This window comes from Sarcophilus harrisii, chromosome 2 (assembly GCF_902635505.1).
Source record: "Sarcophilus harrisii chromosome 2, mSarHar1.11, whole genome shotgun sequence".
Lineage (NCBI taxonomy): Eukaryota > Metazoa > Chordata > Mammalia > Dasyuromorphia > Dasyuridae > Sarcophilus > Sarcophilus harrisii.
This window is the reverse complement of record NC_045427.1, coordinates 633,586,231-633,610,911: the sequence shown is the minus strand read 5'-3', so window position 1 is coordinate 633,610,911 and position 24,681 is coordinate 633,586,231. Positions and strand designations below refer to the sequence as shown.

Genomic DNA, 24,681 nt, shown 5'->3' with positions numbered 1-24,681 from the left:
GCTCTGCCCGGTTCTAGAGCTCCCGGGCCGGGCCCCTGAGATGCGGGGGTGACCCTCGGGCCCCCAGAGTCCTCAGCGGTCTATGGACACCCCGGCGCTCACCCCGCCCTTTCCCACCGCTTGGATTTATTCCTCGCTTTTCTGGAGCCATTTTCCAGCCGGGCCCAGCTCTGTGACCCCCCGGGCTTTTCTCGGCAGGGACAGGGGCTTGTTTTTGCCGCGTCCTCCTCCGGCTCCATCTGCAGATGAGGAAACTGAGGCCCACAGGGCGAAGGGGCTTGTCCAGGGTCGCACGGCCGGACGGCGGCTGTGGCTGAGTTGGAGCCCGGGACCTTCTGGCTCCCTATTCGCTCTCTGCTCCTCGGGGCCTCCGTTTCCTCTTTGCGGGCTTGCTGAGCCCGGCTGCCTGCCCGCGGATGACCTGGGCCCAGTGAGCCCCTTCTGGGCCCGGGGGTGAGCCGGGGGGGGGGGGGTCTGGACCCCGTGAGGCCCTTCTGGGCCCGGGGGTGAGCCGGAGAGGGGGCTCTGGGGGCGGGGCCCGGGGTCTGGGGGCGAAGCTCACGGAGGCTCTCCGCCCCGCAGAGAAGGGCAAATACCTGGCGCTGGACCTCGGGGGGACCAACTTCCGGGTCCTCCTGGTGAAGATCCGCAGCGGGCGGAGGTCCGTGAGGATGTACAACAAGATCTTCGCCATCCCGCTGGAGATCATGCAGGGCACCGGGGAAGAGGTAACGCCGGGCCTGCTGGGGCCACGGGGGGCGGGGCGCCCGCCCTGCCCTCCCTGACCTCTCCCGCCTCCCCCCAGCTGTTTGACCACATCGTCCACTGCATTGCCGACTTCCTGGATTACATGGGCATCAAGGGGGCCAGCAGCCTGCCCCTGGGCTTCACCTTCTCCTTCCCCTGCAAGCAGACCGGCCTCGACAAGGTAAGGCCCGTGCCCCGCTGCCCTGAACCCCACTCTGTCTTCCTTCACCGGGGAAGCTCCCACGGATGACCCCGAGTCACGGCAGACACTGCTTCGGGAGGCTGAATGGCCGGAGGGACCCCCGAACTCATCCAGCCTGACGGTCCCATCGGACAGATGGGGAAACTGAGGCAGCCAGGAGGGACCCCCAGCTCATCCAGCCTGACGGTCCCATCTGACAGATGGAGAAACTGAGGCAGCTGGGAGGGACCCCAGAGGTCATCCAGCCTGACGGTCCCATTGGATAGATGGGGAAACTGAGGCAACTGGAGGCACCCCAGAGCTCATCCAGCCTGACAGTCCCATCTGACAGAAGGGGAAACTGAGGCACACCACGGGGTCCCATAGCCACTAAGTGTCAGAGCTGGAATTCCAGCCCTGATTCTGAATCCAGAGCCCTGCAGACAGACAGGTGGGGGGGAGGGGATGAGGGAAGAGCCCTGCCCAGCACCAAGCAGAGTAGTGGCCACAAGAGTCAACACCAAAGTGCATGTGTGATGGAGCATTTATTAAGCACTGTCTGTATTCTGGGGCCACAAATACAAGCAAGCAGAACAACTCCTGCTCCCCAACAGCTTCCATTCTGATAGGAGAAGACAGCACACGAAGGGGTGTGGGAAAGAGGCAGATGAGCCCAGGTGCAAGAGCTGGTGCAGCTGGGGATGATGGGAAAGGGCTGCCGGCTCCAGAGTCCTCCAAAGTCCATATAAATGGGGAGCTCTTAGAGCCCGAGAGGCTGTGTCCTGCTGAAGGGCAATGGCGGCAGAGGAGAAGGGGAAGAAGTGTTTATTAAATGCCTCCTGGGTGCCCGGCACTGTGCAAGTGGTTTCTAAATAGGTCCCATTTGACCTTCCCAACAACCCTGGGAGGTCATTGCCATTTTACAGCTGAGGAAACTGAGGCAGGCAGGAGGTAAAATCACACATCTATTGTGTCAGAGTGAAGACTCGGGCCCAGGTCTTCCTTATGTTTCATAGCATTTTCTGACACGTTCCTCTTGCACTCTCCATCTCTGGGAGTGTGTCCAGCCTGTTCCCTGTGCCTGCCCCGCCTTCCTTCCCCATCTGAATTCCTCCTGGGCCTTTAAAGTACAGCTTCAGGAGGACTCCTGACATCCCTGGTCTGTCAACAATAACTTTGCTCCTTGTTTTTAATTCAGATACAGTGATATTCTCAGATTGTGTGTGTGTGTGTGTGAGAGAGAGAGAGAGAGAGAGAGAGAAAGAAAGAGAGAGAGACATAGTGAGAGAGACAGAGAGAGACAGAGACAGAGACAGAGAGAGACAGAGACAGAGACAGAGAGAGACAGAGACAGAGACAGAGAGAGAGAGACAGAGAGAGAGAGAGAGAGAGAGAGAGAGAGAGAGAGAGAGAGAATGGCAGACAGAAAAAGAGAGAATGTCTTATTTCTCTCCTAGCTTAGGAGTGTCATAAAGACAGAGATCAAATCTTTTTAAATTGTTCATCTCCATGAGTGTTTAGTCCAGAGTGAGGTACACAGCAAGTGCTTAATAAATGCTTTGAATCATAAATAATAAGTCAAACAAACAGACGAGTGAATGAATGAATGCTGCGTTGCATCATAGCACTTCAGTCATGGAGCGAGGAGCCGTGGTGACTCGCTGTCTTGCCAGCGCTGTCTTGTCCATTCTTCCCAGGGCTCTGGGGCATGGAGGCTTCTGGCACTAAGCTGTTGCCCTGGTTATTTTTAGGGGACGCTGAGGATTAAATCAATCCCAGTACAGACTGTTCTCTCCAGAAACAGCGTTCTCAGCCATCACACCAGTCTCTCCCCTTTGTGTGGGAGTTCTGGCTTATAGCCACACTTTCACTTATTCTGCTAACAAGCGTGTGGGGCAGGGACAGGGAGGGTGCTTTCCATTTTTCAGGGGGAGAAACCGAGGCACAAAGGTGTAGCGTGCTCTAAAGCACACAGGCTCGTGACTGAGCTAGGACTTGACCCACTTCCCTGGTATTCTGGATCCTAGACCATAGATTCTCCCTCTACCTTATATCCACTTAACTGAGACCCAGAATATCATGGGGAACTTTTTTTCTCTTTCTAAAGACTTGAGTTTTCCATGTATCATGGAAACATCACCATGATGTCCCTTGTAGAGCTGATGGAGACTGGAGGTCATGTGGTCTGGCTTCCTCTGAGCAGAAATAACGGTGTGGCCATCCTGAGGCTCACCTGGACCTTCTTCTCTTCTCTCTCGACTTTGTCTTTCTCTCGGAGGTCTCCATAATCCCATGGGCTCAATGATCATCTCTATGCAGATAATCCCCAGATCCACAAACCTGAGCTCAGTCCTGGGTCACTAGTTGCCTTTTGGAAATTTCTGTCAGCTTCTCGGATTCAAGATGTCTGAAAATAACTTTTTATCTACTCCTCAAACCCCCTCCTTCTCCTACTTCCCCCTATTTCTGTCAAGAAATCATCACCCTTCTAATCCCCCAGGTTTGGAATCAAATTATTCTCAGCCTTTCTCTCTTCCTCACATCTCATATTCTCAATGGTCTGATGTCTCTTTATGTCTCTATCTCTGTCTCTGGCTCACTTTTCTGTTTTTCTCTTTGTCTCTCTTTTTCCCCTTTTTTGTCTCTCTCCCTCTCTGTCTCTTTCCCTCCCTCCTCTCATTTCTTTCTCTTGTTTCTCCCTCTCTCCTTGTCTCTTTCTGACTCTCTCTGTATGTCTCTGTCTCTCTCTCCCTCCCTCCCTCCCTCCCCCCCTCTCTCTCTTCCCCCCCCCTTTTCTGTTTCTGTCTCTCTCCCTCTCTACTCTTTCTCTGTCTCTGCCTCTGGTTCTAGAGAGCCATCATCCTAGTTACCCTGACCACTTCTCTCCCCTGGATTATTGCAGTGGTCTCCCAGGTCCTACTGATACACCTTTCCCACCCCTCCTCCACACATCCATCTACTCCACCTCTTGAGCTGAGTGAATCACAATCTGACCCATGTCGTAATTGAGGTCATGATGAGCTGTGTGGACATGCAGGGGTTAATTGATTTTTTTTCTGTTGTTCAGATTGACTTCCCGCCTTCTCTTTCAGGGGATACTCGTGGAGTGGACCAAAGGATTCAAAGCCACAGACTGTGAAGGGGAAGATGTGGTGGAAATGCTCAGGGAGGCCATTAAGAGGAGAAATGTAAGTGCTTGGGGATTCTCTCCCAGACCCACTGCCTTGCCTTCTCCCTCCCCCCTACTCTGCGGCTCTTTGGGTCCCTCTTTCCTCCAGGGCCTCCAGACTAGGAGCACGGGGGGGGGGGGGGAGGACAACTTGGGAAGGCCCCCGGGGTCCGGGCTCAATGCACAACTTACTCCTGTCATAGGAATTTGAGCTGGATATTGTTGCTGTTGTCAATGACACGGTGGGAACCATGATGACTTGTGGCTATGAAGACCCTGACTGTGAAATCGGGCTCATCGCAGGTAAGCCCGGTTCTACCTGCTGCAGGCCCCCCGCTCACGGCGTTGTTCGGTCAGTGGTTCTTGTCACAGGCCTGGGAGGACAGGGGTTTGTTATGTTCTCTGGGCTGGGTCCCAGCAGCTGTCTGAAGCTGTTTGACCCTGGGCAGTTAATTCGTCTAATCTGAGTTGAATAAATAATATCTGGGCCTCCCAGCTCCAAAGCGCCTGTGAAGAAGGTACTTTGTAAACCTGTAATGTGTGGGTGGGGAAACCGAGGCACAGAAGATCACTTGCCCAAGGTTGTATTGTCTAGAAATAAGGCAGCTGGGAGCAAGGTCTCAGACCTGAATCTTCATCTCGACAGTGCCCGTCTCTTACCAGGGACCTCTAGGCCAAAGGTTTCTTACCTGAAGTCCGTGAATCTGTTTAGACAGACAGACAGACAGACAGAGAAATTAATGGATAAGATAGATGGATCCATAGATAGATAGATGATAGATGGATCGGTGGATGGAAAAATAGAGAGGGAAGGAGGGAGGGAGATAAAAAGATAGATGGTTGGATAGAAAATGGATAGAGACAGATGAATGGATGGATGGATAGATAAAAAGAGAGAGATAACTAAGTAGATGGATGGATGGATGGATAGATAGATATAGATGGATGGATCAGTAGATGGACGGATAAATGGAAAGACACAGATGTAGAGACAGAACTAGTTCAAATAGAATTGGGGTTGTGTCCTCGGTAATCCTGTACATTTTATCCCGAGCATTTAAAAGGATAATTCAGAGAAGACGGCCCCAGGCTTCACGAGCCCGCCAGCGGGGTCCAGGGCACAAAAAGGGTTAACAGGTGCCTCGGGCAGTGGCCTGGGGCGCTCTGGGGGAGGTGCTGGTTTGGGAATTCGGGGAGCCGAGCCCCAGCCGCCTCTGCCATCTGCCGCCTCGGTGACTTGGTGAGGTCATCTCTCACTTGTAGGAAGCAGCTTCCTCCTCTGCCAGTGAGGGCTGAACCTCCGGGGCTTCTGGGCTCCTCCCAGGTCCCTATTTATGGCCCTTTATCCTTCTTTGCTTTGGGGGAGGAGAAAAATAAACCAATTCAGTGTCTTAAGTGCAAGGTCCAGTGCTCGTCCCTGAGGATTTGTCCAAACCAAGCGTGCATATGTGTACACTCCCAATCACACTCACACTCACACACACACACACACACACACACACTCACTCACAGACACACAATTACATCCTCAGAAGAGCAACGAGTTTGCGGATCACGACTTAAAGTGTCCGACAATCTTGGAATCCTCTAAAGGATCCCAGCCGGCGCCGGGGCTACTTTGACCTTGCTCCGGTGAGCCTGTGTCCTTGAGGGGCGGAGGCAGCTCTGAGGAAAAAAGGTCCGGGAGGAGAGGGAGGGGCCTGCCCTGCGTGCCCCACCCCCCCTTAAACAGCCGAGGGAGCTGAGGCACCCAGGACCCCACACAGAGCCTTCCTTCCTCCCTCACATTGATAACCCTGTCGATTCATTAATCGGCAGAGAGCCGAATGACCCAGATCTCCGGCCAAGCAACAGGACAGGATCACGTTCTTTTCCTCTCTTTACTGATTAAAGGCTGTCACCCTTCTTCCTTTATCACTCACATATATATTTACAATACCCTCCTAATTGAAGTGCTGGCTTCTAAGCCCCCTCCCCTTCACCCTCCCTGACCCACCTGAGGAAGCACAAGTCCGAGGCTTTGACCCGACCCCGGGGGTGCCGAGGGTCACCCCATGATGCTGCCTCTGGGCCAGGGAGGGGGGGGGTCTCGCCGGGCCGGGGGCGGCCCTGCCGCGGGGGGAGGCGTCCCTGCTGACCCCTCATCCCTGTGGGACCGGCCCGGCTCAGCTCAGCCACGCCCACACGCCCAGGGTAGTGAAGCGCAGCCTTTCGGCCTCCGGGGGAGCGCAGGGGGCCGGCCACGCGTCCGAGGCAGCTCTGTCCGAGCTCCGGACGCCTCGGCCCTGCAGCCGTCACTGAGGGGCCGGTGCCCTGGGGTTTCCCTCCAGGAACCGGCAGCAACGTGTGCTACATGGAAGAGATGGGCAACATCGAGCTCGTAGACGGGGACGAGGGCAAGATGTGCATCAACACCGAGTGGGGCGGCTTCGGGGACAACGGCTGCCTGGACGAGATCAGGACCCAGTACGACGTGGAAGTGGACGAAGGCTCCCTAAACCCTGGCAAGCAGAGGTAAAGCTGACGGGTCGGGATGAGCTTCTCGGGTAGCTGCCCCCGGACGAAGGGGAGGCCAGCCGGGTTGGGCTCCGGGCCTGGTCCTGCCACTCATTTCTGGGTAACCTTCAGCAAACCGTTTAGCTTACCCTTGCCTCAGTTTCCTCATCTGTGAAATGAGAGAGTTGTATTAGGTGGCTCCCAAAGTTCCTTCCAATCCTGACTCTATGAGCGAAGGTTTGGCAGGCTTATATTGGGGCCCAGTTCAAGAACTCGCTGACATTCCTTCCCCCCAAAAAGGGAGTTTGAAGCACACCCTAATGTCTTGGACAACAATTCTTAAAGGATGGTTGTCCATATACATAAACATACATATATATTGCTGAGGCAATTGGGGTTAAGTGACTTGCCCAGGGTCACACAGCCAGGAAGTGTTAATAAATGTCTAAGACTAGACTTGAACTCAGACCCTCCTGATCTATCCACTCCTCCTGTTCTATCCACTGCACCATCTGGCTGCCTATATATATATATATATATATATATATATATATATATATATAATATTACATATATATAATATTTTTAAAAGGATAGGAACCAAAAGATTTATTTTCATTGTGATCATGTTTATTTGTAACCAAGAGCTGCCATTACACAGAATAGATAAACCTTAGAGACTTTACCACTAAGAGCAGGGGAAAATCAGGGCTGCTTACTTTCACCACTGCCATTCAGAATAGTTTTAAATTTTTGCAATAACAGGGAAAGAGGAGAAGAAAGAGAAATTAAGTGCTAGCAAAGAAGAGATTTGCACACCTCTTTTTGATATGTTTTCATATATTCAGAAAAGTCAAGAATCTCAACAAAAACATTTGAGATAAGAGACTGACTTGCCCCCACTAACCCCATCCAATTCTGACGCCCCATTATAGTAGGGAGAAGACTCAGGGCTTTTAAGGGTTATGTCAATAGATTGTGAGCTGAGGAGAAGGGAGCCCTGCTAAGGTGGAAGGGCTCTGAGCATGGACTGTGATGGACTATATGGCCCAGGAAAATCTCTGTTTGGAGAGATCTAAATTATCAGGTTAGCCAACAGGGAAGAATTTTGTTTTCAACATAATTCACTTGAAAATGGCTCGAGAGGGAATATTTGTATAAACACTATTTACACATCTATAATTAGCTGCAATTATTCCAGTACCAGCAGCTCACTTTACTGCGCCGAGATTTAGTGTTTCCTTGTAACATCATTGAGGGAGGATGGAGCAAGCTTCTCTTGGGACTTATTTTTACGCCAGGCACTGCTAAGCGCCGGGAGTACCAGAGGACATTCTCTGACCTCAGGAAGCTGTCATTCCAGTAGGGGCAGGCCACACATAATGTGGGATTTGGAAACTGGAGGTGCGCCCAGACGGCCGACCAGGGATAGGAGCAGCCAGAGTGGGGTGGAGGGGAAGAGAGCGCGCGTGGTGGAAGCTTCCAGGAAATGCTGGCGAGCCCAGAACTGAGCGAGAGAAGGCAACAACCCACTCCCCATTCTACAGACCGACTGGGCTCAAAGCAATTTAATGAGTTAACACAGCCCCCATTTATTCTTCCTTGAAAAAGGTACGAGAAGATGACCAGCGGCATGTACCTGGGGGAGATCGTGAGGCAGATTTTAATCGACCTAACCAAGCACGGACTTCTGTTTCGAGGGCAGATTTCAGAGCGACTCAGGACCAGAGGAATATTTGAAACCAAGTTCTTGTCCCAGATCGAAAGGTAACGACTCCTCTCCCACCTCCCGGGCTGGCTCTGGTGGGATCCCAGGGAATTGTGCCATCGGGTTCATCACTGAGTCGGCACGTGGTTCTTTGAAAATCACCTCTCCTCTAGTGCCTCTGATGGAGTTTTTAGAAATGTCTTACAGCGATGACAAAAATAACTTGTGGCTCTTTATTGATCACAGGATCCAGGGCTAGCGGGAACCTCAGAGATCAGACTCTAACCTCTTCTTTTATAGATGAGTAAAATGAGGCACAGAATACCTAAGTGTCTGATACAGTGTTTTGGACTAACTAGCACTTTATCCAACAGTGTTGTATGGTCTCCCAATAACTACGAGAGATCACCTTTTAACATGAATGCATTAATCCAGTGTCCTCCTCCAAATACTAAGTTAGGTCAGTTGTCCTGGATGAGGGGTTGGAAGTGATGAAAACAAGAAATCTGAGGGGTAGGGGGTAGAGAAGACGGGGATGAGGTCCCAGGGTGAGGATCCTTGAGGGCTGGGGAGAGGCAAGATGTAGAAAAGGGACACAGGAATATCAATAGTAGTTGTCACGTGTAGTGTGCCTGACAGTTATGTGTACATTCTCTTATTTAGTCCTACGTGGTAGAAACTGGAAATTTTTCCAAGTCTGGTGTTCTGGAAAGAGTCTTGGGCCTGAAATCTGAAGGTCAGGGTTCTAATTCCATTGTAGTTCGTCATGTCCATCCAGGCCATCTGTAAAGGACAAGGATGGGGACTGGACTTGTGATTTGATTTTTAACTTTTAATAATAGCTTTTTTGTTTTCAAAATACATGCAAAGAGAGTTTTCAACGTTCATCTTTGGAAAAACCTTGTCTAATTTTTCTCCCTCCCCTACACAGCAAGTAATCCAATATATAAGTTAAACATGTACAATTCTAAACATATTTCCACATTTATCATACTGTGCAAGAAAAATCAGATCTAAAAGGAAAAAAGAGAAGGAAAAAAACAAATAAACCACCACACATTCAGTCCCCATGGTCCTGCTTCTGGGTGCAGATGGCTCTGTCTATCACAAGTCTATTGAAATTGGCTTGAATCACTTCATTGTTGAAGATGGCCACGTCCGTCAGAATTGATCCTCATGTAATATTGTTGTTGACGTATATAATGATCTCCTGGTTCTACTCATTTCACTCAGCATCAATTCGTGTAAGTCTCTCCAGGCCTTTCTGAAATCCTCTTGTTGGTCATTTCTTACAGAACAATAATATTCCATAATATTCATAGACCACAATTTATTCAGCCATTCTCCAGTTGATGGGCATCCACTCAGTTTCCAGTTTCTGGCCACTACAAACAGGGCTGCCACAGACATTTCTGCACATACAGGTTCCTTTCCCTTCTTTAAAATCTCTTTGGGATATAAGCCCAGTAGTAGCACTGCTGCATCAAAGGGAATGCACAGTTTGAGAACTCTTTGGGCATAATTCCAGATTGCTCTCCACAATGGTTGGATCAGTTCACAGTTCCAATAAGTTCCAGTCACCTTGTTGGACTGGTGATTTAATATAGAGAACTTACCTCCGGAGGGGGGAGGTAAGCCTTCTCTGGACCTCAGTTTCCTCATGTGTCAGTTGGACTAGATGGTTTCTTTTTAAGACCTTGGGACCTAGAGCAGGAAGTATCCTAAGAGAGCATATATTTCAATCCCTTTGTTTTATAGAATGGTAAACTGAGCCCTCAGAGTAGTGACATATGTCCAAGTAACAACTCTGCCTCTGCTCAGATATTCTGTGGTTCAGGCGGGCTTCTTCTGGGGCCAAGAAGTCACTTGATCCTGCTGGAGTGCTTGTCCGTCTTCTGAGATCTCTCCCAGCCCAGGGGTCCCCTGCCCATCACGAGCAGCTCTTGTCTATGGCGTTCCCCCCAAATTCAACATTAAGCATATTCCCAGAGTGCTAAGGGGATCTACCCAGCATGCTAAGGAGATCTTTCCCAGCGTGCTAAGGGGATCTTCCTGGTCTGCTAAGTGGATCTTCCTGGTATGCTAAGGATTCTATCCAGCATGCTAAAGGGATCTACCCAATGTGCTAAGGGGTTCTTCCCAGTGTGCTAAGGGGATTTACCCAGCATGCTAAAGGGATCTTCCTGCTCTGCTAAGGAGATCTTTCCCAGCATGCTAAGGGGATCTTCCTGGTGTGCTAAGTGGATCTTCCTGGTATACTAAGGGTTCTATCCAACATGCTAAAGGGATCTACCCAGCGTGCTAAGGGGATCTTCCCAGCGTGATAAGGGGATTTTCCCAGCATGCTAAGGGGATCTTCCCAGCATGCTAAGGGGATCTTCCCAGCATGCTAAGGGGATCTTTCCCAGCATGCTAAGGAGATCTTCCCAGCGTGCTAAGGGGATCTTGCCAGCGTGCTAAGGGGATCTTCTCTGTGTGCTAAGGGGATCTTCCCAGCGTGCTGAGGAGATCTACCCAATTGCAACAGCAATATCACCAAAAATCTGTCCAATGCACACGCGACATCTGTTTTCAGAAACTTCAGCAACTCTTGTGTGGGAGGCAAGCCTCCCTTCCCTAATGGGAAGGAAGGCTGCTTGACTCCTAGAGCCTTGCCTTGTGGGGGAGAAAAGGAAGCAAGCTGCTTCCCTCCCAGTTCTGCTGAAGAGATTGGAGGTGTTGTCAGCAGAAGGAGCACTCGGCTCCAGTCAGGAGATCTGGAGTCAGAATGCTAGCTCTGCTCCTTACTTCTCTCAGGGGCTTAGTATAAAAGAGCGGGATTGGACGTTTGCCTTCCACTGTGCTAACAGAAGAGCGCTAGACTTAGAATCGGGAAAATCCAGCCTCAGACACTTACTTCTGGGCAAGTCACTAAACTTCTATACACACCATATGGACACCTCCTAGGGTTGCTGTGAGCACTGAATGAGACGATCGATGTATAGAGCATGCTACAGAAAACTCAGATCTTTTATTATATATAGGACTACCAGACACATAAGTATAATACAAGGGGAAAGAGAATTGCTGTTTTTATAGAGTGCTTTAAAATTTGCAAAGTACTCTGCAGATGACTTTGATAGTCACAGTAACCCAGAGAGATAGGTGCTGTTATTATAGATTAAGAAACTGAGGCAGATGGTGGTTAAGGGACTTGTCCAAGATCATACAGCTAATGTCTTGAGGCTGGATTTTAAGTCAGATTTTCCTTGACTCTAGATCTAACACTGCTCTATGGGGCTGCTTAACTCCTTCAAAGAAAGGGCCCTCAGTAAAGGCAAGATACCCTCAGTAAATTTAAGGAGAGAAAACTCTTTCAGCTGAGACATCAGAAAAGGTTTCATGAAGGAGTTTATATCTGAACTAATCCATGAGTTTTAAAGATGGATTAAGAAATATAAATTATATATAATTATATGCTAAACTATATGAACACATTTATATAAATATAGAAATGTATATATTTTTATATAACTATCCATATATCTATTCATATATATGGGGATCTATATGTATATAACTATCCATAGTTATATATTAATAAAACATTAAACTTACAAAATGTGTTTAATATTTAAATATATAAATTAAAATATTTAGAATATATAAATATGTATTTTTATTGGTATCTTTTATTTAGACATCACTATCATTTTTTATCCCCCTTCAGCAGATTGAATCCTCTCTAGTGACAAAGAAAAAAAAAAAACAAATAAGCAAAAGTCTGTAATGTATAAATAAGGTCTGTATTGTATGATATTCCATCCTAGTTATCTCCCGTTTCTCTGTTTTGAAAAGGATGAGATGCTTTATCTCTTCACTTTTTTTTTCTATTCCTCAGTTCAACTTTTTTATAGTGACAGTGTTAGTCACAGGGTAAATTTTTCTCTGGTTCTGTTTGCTTTACTTTGCATCAATTTATATAAATTTTCCTTTTTCTTTGTATTCCTCATGTACATCAAAACTGAAGACTTGGTTCTTCAGGGGACCCATAGGGAACGTGCATGAGCAGGAAAATAGCCCAGCTTAGAAAAAATACTTTGACAGATGAACTGGAAAAGGAAAGGACTGGAGATGGAGAAACCAATTAGAAGCTTTTAGGATGAGGACCTGAACAAGAATTGGTGTGAGTGGAGAGAAAGGGATGGATGAAAAATGGCTATAGAATGATGTGTCCTTGATGTAGAAAAGTTGGGGAGTGGAAGTCTAAATGCCCCCAGGATGCTCAAGAGCACGTTCCCAGCACTTGGAGATGTTGATCTGGAGCAGATTTGGGAGTCATGAGCATAGAAAGGATGGTGGAACCCAGTGGAACAGGGGGCAGCAAAAAGTAGGGTGTAAAAGGAGAGAGGACTCTGAGGGACTCCCAATACCCCTTGAGGGTGGAAATGAGACAGAGTAAGCCAAAGAGCTTGCTGAGGTGCAAGCAGCCATATGATGAAGAGGACCACCAGGAAAGGGTGTTGTCATCAGGCCCAAGGGAGGAGTGAACAGCGGGAGAAGAGTGGGCGACACTGCCAGAAGCTGCCGAAGGTTAAGGTTGGGGACTGGGAAAAAGCCATTGGGAGGTCCAAGGCGGGCTTTGACATCGGGGAGCAGAATTCACATCCTGAGAAGGGGAGGAGGTGGTGATGGCAGTGGGTGTAGCTGGTGGATATTAGGTGTTTGGCTGGGAAAGGGAGGCAAAATATAAATAGCTCCAAGGGAGGGAATCAGGGCCCTCCTGCACTTTCTTCTCTGACTCTAATTTAAATAACTGTGAGGAAGAGAGGGGGACCCACAGCAGTGACAGGAAATTTATCTTGGTGAGCTCGAAGGCAATCGTCTCTTGTGCTGGTAGGATGTGACTCATTCATTCCCCACACATCGTGCTGGAGTCTGGTCCTGGGGCTGTCTGGAATCGAGGAGCCCTCTCTCTGCCTTTAAGCTGGAATGTCAGAAATCATCAACCTTTCCTCTGGCTCATCAGCCCCATCCTGGAACAGAACTCCAGGCTCAGCTCCCTTGCACTCAATGGCCAGCTTTACGCGGTGTTGCCCCAGTCTCTCTGCTGGTCTCCAGGCTCGCATCTCCTTTCTTTCCAACATCTTGAACTGGGTGTCCAGTAGACATCTTTAAGTCTGTCCAAGATGGAGCTCGTTCTCTTTCCTCCTAACCGACCACCCTATCATGGGGATCAGGAGACCATCCCGGAGGCTCCTGCTGAGTATAATTTTAAGCGCGTCGCTGAAAAGGGGAACCTGGGGAAGTGCCCCCGTCAGCAGGCTGGTGGCTCTTGGTAATGTATGTAATATGTATGTACTGTATGTACTGTACTGTATGTAAAAGGTATGTAATATGACAACATAGAGAAGGGGACCCTGGAGGAGCAGATTTTCCAACTCTTATGTAGACAAAGTGAATAGCCCAGGTGTGGAGGGTCCCATCCCTGAAGGAGGGCGAGCGGGGGCAGAGTGGTCGCTGCCTTTGGAGGTTCTGGTTCCTCTGAGTCTCCTCCCAGGTCCCGGGCTCAGAGCAGAAGGGACTCCAGGCCCCAGGTGCCTTCATGACCAGACTTTTTTCCCTGTTACAGTGACAGGCTGGCCCTCCTCCAGGTCCGGAGAATCCTGCAGCAGCTGGGCCTGGACAGCACCTGCGACGACAGCATTGTGGTCAAGGAGGTGTGCGGGGCTGTCTCACGGCGAGCGGCCCAGCTCTGCGGGGCCGGCTTGGCAGCCATTGTGGAGAAGAGACGCGAAGACCGCAAGGTGGAGCGCCTGAAAATCACCGTGGGCGTGGACGGGACGCTCTACAAACTGCACCCCCAGTGAGTATCCTCACCCGCAGTGGGTGCTTTATGCTTCTTGTCCAGCGGAGGGCAGAGAGACGGGGAGACCCGGGGATTGAGTCCTGGGCCTGCTATTGCTCAACTAATCACTCAGTTAACAAGCATGTATTAAGTGCCTTACTATGTGTCCTGCACATAGTAGGAGAACAGAGAGAAAGATGAAAGTCTCTCTCCTCCAGGAGACCACCAAATATGCGGCAGATGAATATTCATAGTTAATACAGAACAAGGCCCCGACCAGTTTTATTATCTCTCCAAGTATCATCATTATCTCTGAAGCACATAGACCAAGAGTAACAGCAACATACCTTCCATAGCAGCATAAGCTTTCTTCCAACACTACTGTGCGTAGCTGTCCAACGTGACACAGGGCGCGGGGCTCTCCAGAGCCACCCCAAGCTTTTGGTCTGGACAATTATAATGGCTAACATGCGTTCAGTGCTTAAAAAGTTTGAAAACCGCCTGTGAGGGGCAGCTGGGTGGCGCAGTGGATACAGCACCAGCCTTAAAGTCAGGAGGTCCTGAGTTTAAATCTAGTCTCAGACACTTAACATTTCCTAGTTGTGTGACCCTGGGGGAGTCACTTAGCCCCAATTACCTCAGTAAAAAAACAAAAACAAAAACAAAAAATCCTCGCCTGTGGTCAGAGGGCCAGAGCCAGCCTTGATTATCCATAGAATGAATAACTTCATCAGCCTCGGCAACCCTCGACGACCATCATTCTGCATGATTGATGGAGGGGAGCAAAGGGAAGCAGGGGGTTCACCGGAAGAGGCAACGTGGAGTCAGAGCCAGGGCTCAGATTTTGCATTTGATGTTTCCCACCTTTAGCGAGCTACTCAATCCTTCTGGCCTTCGTTCTGCCACATGGGTGTAGTCTCTTTAAAAAATGCTAATTATGAAAATGATTTTTAAATTTACAAAAAAAAACCAATTTTAAAATGTTTATGAGCAGCCACTAGGTGGAGCATAGTGCGCAGAGCCCCAGGCCCGAAGTCAAGGAGACTCCTCTGCTTGACTTCACACCCGCTATCAAACACTTAGTAGCCATGGGAACCTGAGCGGGTCACTTAACTGCCTCAGTTTCCACATCTATAAAATGAGATGGAGAAGGAAATGGGAAATGCCTCCTGTTATCTTTGCCCAAAGTGTCATGGAGAGTCAGGCGTGACTGAAAAGTGACAGCACAAAAAATTTCCTAATTTTGTGTTTTAGGTATTTAAAATGATGTGATTTTTTTTTCCAGTACAAATTATTGAAAGGAGAGAATTAGTTCTCTATCCCATTCCTTCTCCCCTTCTCAGGAGCATCAGTGCTTCAGATAATCTAAAATCTAACTCTAAAGTTATAGAAAATTCCCGATCGGCATTGATGAAAGGAAATTTCATGCTGGGAATTCCCCAAACCTTTGAAATAACAGGTCTAAATTATTAATTTAGATTAATTAAAAATTAATAAATTCAAATTAAATTAAAATTAAAAATCAAATTTTAGCATAGATCTGATGAGAGATTCCATGTTTATTGTCCCAGAATTAGCCAAAGAGAGGGATTCAGCCAAAACAATTTAAAAATCATTTTTTTTAATAGATAAGAGATTCCACGTCTATCTTTCCAGGACTAGCCTAGATAAATTCAGAGAGATTCAACTCCAGATCCGCCAAAGAGAAGGATTTAGCCAATACAATTCTTAGAAACCGGCTATTATTACTATTATATTACCATCTTACATATATGTAGCATTTTAATGCTTACAAAGTTCCTTAAACCCATTCTCTCATTTGATCCTTACAACAATCTTGTACAATAGGTGCTATTATTAGTCCCATTTGACAGATGGGGAAACTGAACCTAAGAGAGATGAAGAAATAGTTATAATAACCCAAGATCTTTGAATCCTATCATTTGACACCAGCTGACCTCCCTATGTTCCACTTACTCACCTGATCTCTCCAACATCCACAGAGGGCCCAGGCAAGGGAATTCACTCACTGGTCAGCGAGACCTCTGTGATGGTCTCAAAGAGCCAGGCCAAGGGGGCAGGCTGCTGGGGCTCAAACATGGAGGTCATTTGCAAGCCATTTGGAGAAGGGAAAGACCTCTGGGTGGCTCTTATGCTTTCTCTATGATTTCTGTAGCTTTTCTCGGATCTTGCGGGAAACTGTGAAGGATCTGGCCCCTCAGTGCGATGTGACCTTCATGCTGTCCGAAGACGGGAGCGGAAAGGGGGCCGCCCTGATCACAGCCGTGGCCAAGAGATTGCAGCTGAGGAAGGACAACTGAGGAACAGCTCGGGGTCAGCTGCGACAGTGGCTGAGGTTCTTTGCCAACCTCCTTCCCTTGGGAAAGAAGTTGAGTAAAGACCAACAGTCCGAGCTGCTCTTTGGGGACAATAGAACGAGCTTCGGGGGGGGGCGACGGGCCTTGGTCTTTTCATGGCACAAAGAGAAATCTTGCGGGTTACAAGGGAGCTAGAGGTGGGATGAATTGGGGGAGGGGGGGGCGGAGCCAATATCAGTTCTCTGGGAGACCCCAGAGGAGAGCTTTCCAATTTAGTGGGTACCAAAGACCCTCAATTTACATCAACAGAGCTTAAGACCCCGAAGAAATTAGATAATTCAAGGATATGTTTCAGGCTGCTTGCTTAGGCTGAGCTTTGTCTCATTCCAGGCACAAAACCCCAGCTAATTATAGCTCTGTCCGGAAGTTTCTTCCCCCCCACCCTTTGCCTCAGGCCACCTCAGAAATCTCTTTTGTTGAAGTAATCTCGTGGAGCCAGCTCCCGAGTCCCAAGGCAGCTTCCTTCCCTGTCCTTGTGAGCTTAATACTCAGGACTTGAAATTGATGATAAATTTCCCTTTGGGGATGAAGAAGAACTGCTCCGTCGCTCCAAGATCCTAGGGTGCCAACAGTCATTTTGTCCCCTACCTGTTAAGAGAAACATGTATTTCAAAAACTTATTTTGTTACTGTGACCTTGACAAAACCCAGCAAATAGGAAAATTTCTATATGTAAAGAACAGAGAGGATTATATATGAAACTACTACTCCTATTGTATAAAGATCAGTATTTAAAAAGCAAATAAATTTAATGTGTTAGTTTCAAAGAAGTCCTGATTATATCTGCTTCTGAACTTTCCCTTTGATCTCTGCTGTGCATTTTAAAATGCTTTATCAAGGCTTTTCTTTTTTTGTTGTTTTTTTGTTTTGTTTTTAATTTTTATTATAGCTTTTTTAAACATTTTAATAGCTTTTTATTTACAAGTTATATGCATGGATAATTTTACAGCATTGACAGTTGCCAAACCTTTTGTTCCAATTTTTCCCCTCCTTCCCCCCATCCCCTCCCCTAGATGGCAGGATGATCAATACATGTTAAATATATTAGAGTATAAATTAAATACAAAATAGGTATACATGTCCAAACCATTATTTTGCTGTACTAAAAGAATCGGACTCCGAAATATTGTACAGTTAGCCCATGAAGGAAATCAAAAATGCAGGCAGGCAAAAATATAGGGACTGGGAATTCAATGTAATGGTTCTTAGTCATCTCCCAGAGTTCTTTCTCTGGGTGTAGCTGGTTCAGTTCATTACTGCTCCATTGGAACTAATTTGGTTAATCTCATTGCTGAAGAGGGCCACACCCATCAGAACTGATCATTGTATAGTATTGTTGTTGAAGTATATAATGATCTCCTGGTCCTGCTCATTTCACTCAGCATCAGTTCGTCTAAGTCTCTCCAGGCTTTTCTGAAATCATCCTGTTGATCATTTCTTACCGAACAATAGTATTCCATATTATTCATAGACCACAATTTATTCAGCTATTCTCCAATTGATGGGCATTCACTCAGTTTCCAGTTACTGGCCACTACAAAGAGGGCTGCCACAAACATTTATCAAGGCTTTTCTTGCCTTCCCTCCCTTTTTTGGCAACAGAATCACTAACACACAATATTTTTTAAAAAATCTTCCCCTGTAACAAACACTTATAAGCAAACAAAACAAATTCTTGAATCAGTCATGTCCAAAACCATATGTCATTATTCTTGCTCCTTTGCAGTTGTGGCTGGTCTTTTCATTATCCAATACGCAAATCTTTTCTCTCTCTCAATTTTTTTCCTGGTTCTGCTCCTACTCTGTATCAGTTCATGGGAGTCTTTTCAGGTTTCTCTGAATCCATCCCTTTCCTCCTTTCTCTTGAGTCAAAATGGAAGCCAGGAATGGAACTACACGTTTATTGTACACCAGACTCTCTGGATATTGCTCTTTTGCTCAGTCTTGTCCAAATCTTTGTGACCCTGTGGACAATAGCACAGCAATACTGTCCATGGGTCATAGATACCGGAGTAGTTTCCCATTTCCTTCTCCAGTGGATTAAGGCAGATAAAGTTACTTGCTAGTCTGGAGAAAGAGAAGTTCATCTGGAAGAAGGAGGAATCATAGTAGACCTATGTCTGTCCCTCAAATGGAAACTCCCCACAAGGAGCCCCCCAGTGGGAGACAGGGATGAGTGGAAAGACATTGCAGGGTGAGAAGGCAGCTGAATCATGGTGGTCATGTCTGCAAGAGTTGGAGTTGGAAAGAGTTGGAAACATAACCAGGTGGGAAAGCTCAGGAAGGCTTAGAAATGTATACGTTCCCAGGATGGGGCAGTAATCCCTAGTCTGATCTCCCTAGTCTGGCCATATCTGAACTGTTGTGTGCTGGACTCCCATTTTAAGTAGATCCTTGAGAAGCTGGATCCAAGGTGGTGGAAGAAGCCAAGTCTGCCCAGTTAAAAGAACTGGGGATGTTCTGCCTGGAGAAGAACCACTGGATGATGGGACAGATGGGGAAGGCTTTTTTGGGGAGGAAACTCAGGATACAAATGGAACAGTAAGGGGAATTAGTGGGGAGGAGGTAGGCTGAAAATTTGGGCTTGAGGCAAGGCAGAACTGTCCTAACAATCTGAGTTGTCCTAAAAAAGACTCAAACTTCAGTCTTCTCACTCCAAACAGAGTTCTTTCCACTCCAAGACACTGTTTCTCAAGTGTCTTCCACTTGAGAGGACCTTCCAGGGACACTATCCATTCCACCATCCAGCCTTTCTTTCTAGCTTTAGCTAAGTGATTTTCTCACTCTGAGCCTCAGTTTCCTCACCTGTAAAATAAGTGGATTGCACTGAGAATGGACTCCCATTCCAGAATCCCTTGATTTCCTGGTCTCTAAGATAGTAGATGAGGAAGCATTTCCTCTAATCTACATTGCGTCTTAAGACACACTACTACTGTTGCTTTTTACCATTCAAGTCTTCTCCAGCCCCAAATCTCTAACTCATAATAGATGCTTAATAAATGCTTGCTTGCCTGACCAATAACTTTCAATCCAGAGATTCTGCTGCTGCACCATCCTGTTCTCCCTGCCTAGATTATTTTTCCCAGTCCTTTACCTGTCCATAAACCACCCCAACTTCCCTGATTCTACCATGGATTCAAGTTCCCTTTGTTTTCCATAACCAGCTCCAACAGCCCAAGAAAACTGATTGTTAAATATTCACTGTGAGCATTTGCACCTTGAAAATCAGCAAATGTCACATATCAGGGCTTGATTTATGGTTTTGTGGATAATTTCAGCTTAAGAAAATGATGGAGAAAATTTTGATAATGCAGATTAAACATAAAAAATGCATTATGCCTTCAGAGAGCTGGTTGTTAAAAGCTACCACTTCTGTTTCTTCTCTCTCAACCCTCTTCACAGAAGTACATGAGTAAATTCTTTACCAAGTTCTCCCACCAGTTAATCTGTCTCTCCACATAGAAATTTTAGACCTGGAGAAGGGATTTTAAGGGGTCCATCTGACCAATGTCCCACTGTCCTTCTACAGGTAAGGGAACCGAGATCTCGGCTGGGGCAGTGGGACTCACCAAGGTCACCCTGATAGTTAGCACTGGGGCAGGCTTCCAGTCCGACCTCCCTGCCACGAGACCAGGCTGGACGTGTGAGCCGGCGCTGGTCTGGGCTGCCAGGGAATTCTGGCTCGAAAGCTGGAGTTGTCCAGGCAACCTTGTCACATTCCGCCTGATTCATGGCGTCATGGGATTCTGCGCCTGGAAGGGAACTTTAAAGACCATTAGCGTCTGGGTCATCGAGACACCCACCCCTACACCATCTAGGGGAGATGGTGTCTACCCTAGTTCTAGACACCTTTGGGGGAAAAGAAGCTACAACCACCTTAGGTAATCTGCCCTCATGACTAAGTGACCTTTAATGTTTGGAAGTGTTTCTGTTGATCTAACCTCCCTTCCCCAAGAAATGGTTTGTGTTTCTTCTTTGCTCTAACCTATTGCATAGCTAGATGAATAAATAGACAGATAGATGAATGGACAAATAGATTATTAGGTGGTTATGTGGTGCCGGGCTCTGTCTGAGCACTGGAGATAAAAATACAAGCAATGCAATCTCTGCTTTCAAGGAACTTACATCTTAGCAGGAGAAGACAACACATAAAAAAGAAGTTGGAAATGAGAGAGGACCAGAGGAGGGAAGGGGAAAGGGTGCAATTCAACAGATGATGAGAAAGAGATGGAAAGAGAGATTCCAGAGGGGATGTATGGCTGCAGTCATTTCTAAAATGGCAGATGCAAGGAAGAAGCCACCAATGAGAAGAAGAGGTTGGAGGTTTCCCAGAGTGCCAAGGAGAAGATGACTTGGCTGGTTCTTGTCTAGGGATAACAGTCTTAAGGTTTTTGAAAGCCTTTCCCATGAGTTATTATTTTTTGGTACTTCTGTTACCTTTACATGTCCTTGATTGAATTTTCTCAGTCAGATTTGGTGTATTAGTTGACTGAAAGCTTTGTCTCCTGAAGTACCCTCTGGCTAATGTTTCCTTCTGATATTTTACTCATCTTCCCAAAAAAGCTGTATTCTGCGGGTGATCTGGTCATTGTAATGTCCAGCTAGTTTTCTGGAGGTCCTCCGGACCAGTCTTGATCTTAGTGCAGGAGGCAGGAGAGCCACCACGAGGCTGGTTAAAGATAGAATGTCTCTCTTCTAATCCTTCTTAGCCCTTATATACCCTATTACAATTGCATCATTACAGCACACTGATGATGTGTGAACTAGAGAACTATTACATCACCATGCTAAGTACTAAGTATATATGTGAACAAGAGAACCATCATCTCATCAGTTCCACTGAGTTAACACCTTGTTTGAGGTGTACTTCTCCAGAGTTCCAGCTCTCTATGGGTCATCTCATGAGATGCCTTATTTTTTCAATTTAAAAATGTAGAGTAATGAGCTCCCCAGAAAAGAGGGGCAGTACAATATAGCAGAATGGATTGGACTTATACTCTTTCTATGTGGACATGTGGGTCTGTATATACACATATATATACACCCAGAATACACATACATACATATATGTGTATATATACAAAGATACACATGATATATATAAAGAGATAATAGAAAGAATGATAGATAAATACACAGATGGATGGATGGATGGATGGATAGATAGATGGATAAAGAGATATATGGTTGTCTTCCCTGTTAGAATATAAACTCTTTGAGAGCAAAGATTTTTTACTCTTTGCACTTGTGTGCTCAATTTAATAAAGACTTGTTGATGGATTGATTTCATTAGATAGCCTCAAAGCCCTTTCTAGCTCTAGATTTCTGATCCGTGTTATGGGAAAACTTTTTGTCACCTGTAAACTCTGGGAGAGATGAGATGGTGAGAATGTTTCATGGATGAACTTCAAAAAGAGATTTTCTCAGGTAGTTTTTTCCATGACTACTAGTTTTTATTATTTAATTCAAGATTTTAATTTTATTTTAAAAACTTGGTAGGCCTTTCACAAAGCCCTTTAAAATAATATTTTATTTGTCCAAATATATGCAGGGCTAGTTTTTAATATTCACTTTTGCAAAACCTTGCGTTACAATTTTTTTCCCTCTCTTCTTTCCTTCTCCCTCTCCAAGACGGCAAACAATTTGATATAGGCTAAACATGTGCAGTTCTTCTAAACATATTTCCATATTCATCATGCTGTGCAAAAATATCAGGCAATTAAAAAAACACAATAAAGAAAAAACAAGCAAACACAAAACAAGAACAAAAATAGTGAAAATACTATGCTTTGATCCACCTTCAGTTTTTATAGTTCTCTCTTTGGATGCGGATGGCACTTTCTATCCCAAGTCTATTGGGATTGTCTTGAATCATACCACTGTTGAAAAGATCCAAGTCCACCACAGTTAATCATTACATAATCTCGCTGTTGCTGTATACAATGTTCTCCTGGTTCTACTCACCTTACTCAGCATCAGTTCATGTAAGTCTCTCCAGGCCTTTCTGAAATCATCCTGCTGGTCATTTCTTAGCAAACAATAGTATTCCATAGCATTCATATACCACAATTTATTCAGCCATTCTCCAACTGATGGGCAGCCACTCAGTTTCCAGTTTCTTGCCACTACAAAAAAGGGCTGCCACAAACATTTTTGCATATGTGCGTCCCTTTCCCTCCTTTAAGATTTCTTTGGGATATAAGCCCAATATTAACACTGCTGGGTCAAAGGGGTATGTGCAATTTGATAGTCCTTTGGGCATCATTCCAAATTGCTCTCCAGAATGGTTGGATCTGTTCACAACTCAACCAACAATGCATTAGTGTCCTAGTTTTTCCCTCCAACATTATCTTTTTCTGTTATCTTTACTCATCTGAGAGGTGTGAAGTAGTGCCTCAGAGCTGGACAATTACTTTTTTAAAAATGTTTTTATTGATAGCTTCTATTTTTCATATCATCATAATTTTATCCAACACTCTTCCTCTTTTCCAGTGAGCCATCCCATATAACAAATATTATGTCTTTTAGCACAAAAAGAAGGAAAGGAAAAAGGGAAAAATCATTACAACTTATCAATATATATATATTGAAAAAGTCCATAAACAATACCTGAGAACTTCCTGCCTTCATGAAAAAGTGGGGTGGGGGTGTCCTCTCATATTTCTTTATTAGAGTCCTGCTTGATCTTGATAATTTTGTTATATTCACTTTGGAGTTTTTGGTATAAAATCACTGTATTAAATTTTTGTTGTTGTGTATATTGTTTTCTTGGTTTGTTTACTTCATTCTGCATCAATTAATATAGATATTTGAATATTTCTCTGTATTCGTCACACACATCATTTTATAGCACAATAATACTCTGTTACATTCATACATCATTATTTCTTTAACCTTCCCTAATCCAGGGGCATCTACTTTGTTTCCAATTTTTTTGCTATCGCAAAAAAATGGTTGTGTAAAAAATGGAGTTTCTTCTTATCAGTGACTTCCTTGGGATAGATACTCAGCTTGGGATTTCAAAAGAAATGGACCTTTTAGCTCTCCTTCTTTTTTTACATTATTCCAAATTGCTTTTAAAAATGTTCTGTCTAGGAGACTAGTGGGTTCTCCCTCACTAGAGGTCTTCAGTACAGTCTGTCTGGCCATTTGTTGGAGAGAGTTTAAAGAGGCTTCCTGCCTTGATGCAGATTGGGTGTGAGGTCTCCTCCAGCTGATAACCAGCATGTCTGCCCTCCCTTTTCATCTCTCCTCCTCTCCCTTGGGGCAGTTGACTGTCTGGTTGAGAATGAGAATAGTTCTCATTTCTCTAGTGCTTTATATTTTGCAAGATATTTTAGTTTTCTAATTTAAATTTAAATTCACTTCATTCTACATCGATTAATATAGATATTTGAATTTTTTTTATTATGGGCCTATCAATCATCAGCAAACATTCACATTTCATTTTTTTCTAGAGTAGTGTCTTCATTTTTTAACATTCTTTTTATTTTTATTTTTCAGTTTTCAACATTTACTTTTATAAGATTTTGATTTCCATTTTTTTCTTTCTCTCCTCCCTCCCCATGATGATAAACAATCTAATATAGGTAGGTCATACAAGACATGAATTTTTTTTATTTTATCTTTTTATTTACAAGACATATGCATGGGTAATTTTTTCAGCATTGACCCTTGCAAAACCTTCCGTTCCAACTTTTCCCCTCCTTCCCTCCACCCCCTCTCCTAGATGGCAGGTAGATAAATACATGTTAAATATGTTAAAGTAGATGTTAAATGCAACATATATCTACATATTTATACAGTTATCTTGCTGCACAAGAAAAATTGAATTTAGAAAGAAGGTAAAAATAACCTGAGAAGGAAAACAAAAATATAAGCAGACAAAAGCAGAGGGAGTGGAAATGCCATATTGTGGTCCACACTCATTTCCCATAGATCTTTCACTGCGTGTAGCTGGTTCTCTTCATTATTGAACAATTTTAATTGATTTGGTTCATCTCATTGTTGGAGAGTCACCAAGACAGGAATTTTTTAGTATACAAAGAGCAAAAAAGGAGAGCTTTAAAAATCGTGAAATCTTACCATGTTTGTTTGGGTTTTTTAAATTTAACAAAATTTAACTCCGAAGTAATAAAATTCTCCTCCCTTCTGAAATAGTTTGTTTTATTCTATG

The 24,681-nt window shown here is 45.5% G+C and overlaps 2 protein-coding genes and 1 long non-coding RNA gene across 6 annotated transcripts in view; 2 read left to right on the top strand and 1 right to left on the bottom strand.

Annotated features, from left to right (window-relative positions):
• The window catches only part of HKDC1 (hexokinase domain containing 1), a 35,130-nt gene extending 18,493 nt beyond the window's left edge, over window positions 1-16,637 (top strand). For both annotated transcript variants that reach the window (XM_031956854.1, XM_031956855.1), the window contains 8 exons: window positions 583-728; window positions 806-928; window positions 4,021-4,116; window positions 4,301-4,400; window positions 6,428-6,611; window positions 8,205-8,360; window positions 13,913-14,146; window positions 16,305-16,637. In XM_031956854.1, coding sequence (XP_031812714.1) covers window positions 583-728; window positions 806-928; window positions 4,021-4,116; window positions 4,301-4,400; window positions 6,428-6,611; window positions 8,205-8,360; window positions 13,913-14,146; window positions 16,305-16,449 — 1,184 coding nt within the window. In that variant the 3' untranslated portion in view covers window positions 16,450-16,637. The remainder of the gene's footprint in view (window positions 1-582; window positions 729-805; window positions 929-4,020; window positions 4,117-4,300; window positions 4,401-6,427; window positions 6,612-8,204; window positions 8,361-13,912; window positions 14,147-16,304) is intronic.
• Window positions 16,638-16,810: 173 nt separating this feature from the next.
• Window positions 16,811-21,185, bottom strand: LOC116421984. 2 transcript variants are annotated; one of them, XR_004232588.1, is made up of 3 exons: window positions 20,943-21,185; window positions 20,075-20,268; window positions 16,811-17,094 (listed from the first exon to the last, which is right to left on the bottom strand). It is a non-coding gene; the product is annotated as an uncharacterized LOC116421984 (long non-coding RNA). The 2 variants fall into 2 exon arrangements; XR_004232587.1 differs by having other exon boundaries at window positions 20,075-20,257.
• HK1 (hexokinase 1) overlaps window positions 20,278-24,681 on the top strand; it is a 126,154-nt gene continuing 121,750 nt past the window's right edge. For both annotated transcript variants that reach the window (XM_031956853.1, XM_031956850.1), the window contains exon 1: window positions 20,278-20,386. The gene's annotated coding sequence lies outside the window, so the exon portion shown is untranslated. The remainder of the gene's footprint in view (window positions 20,387-24,681) is intronic.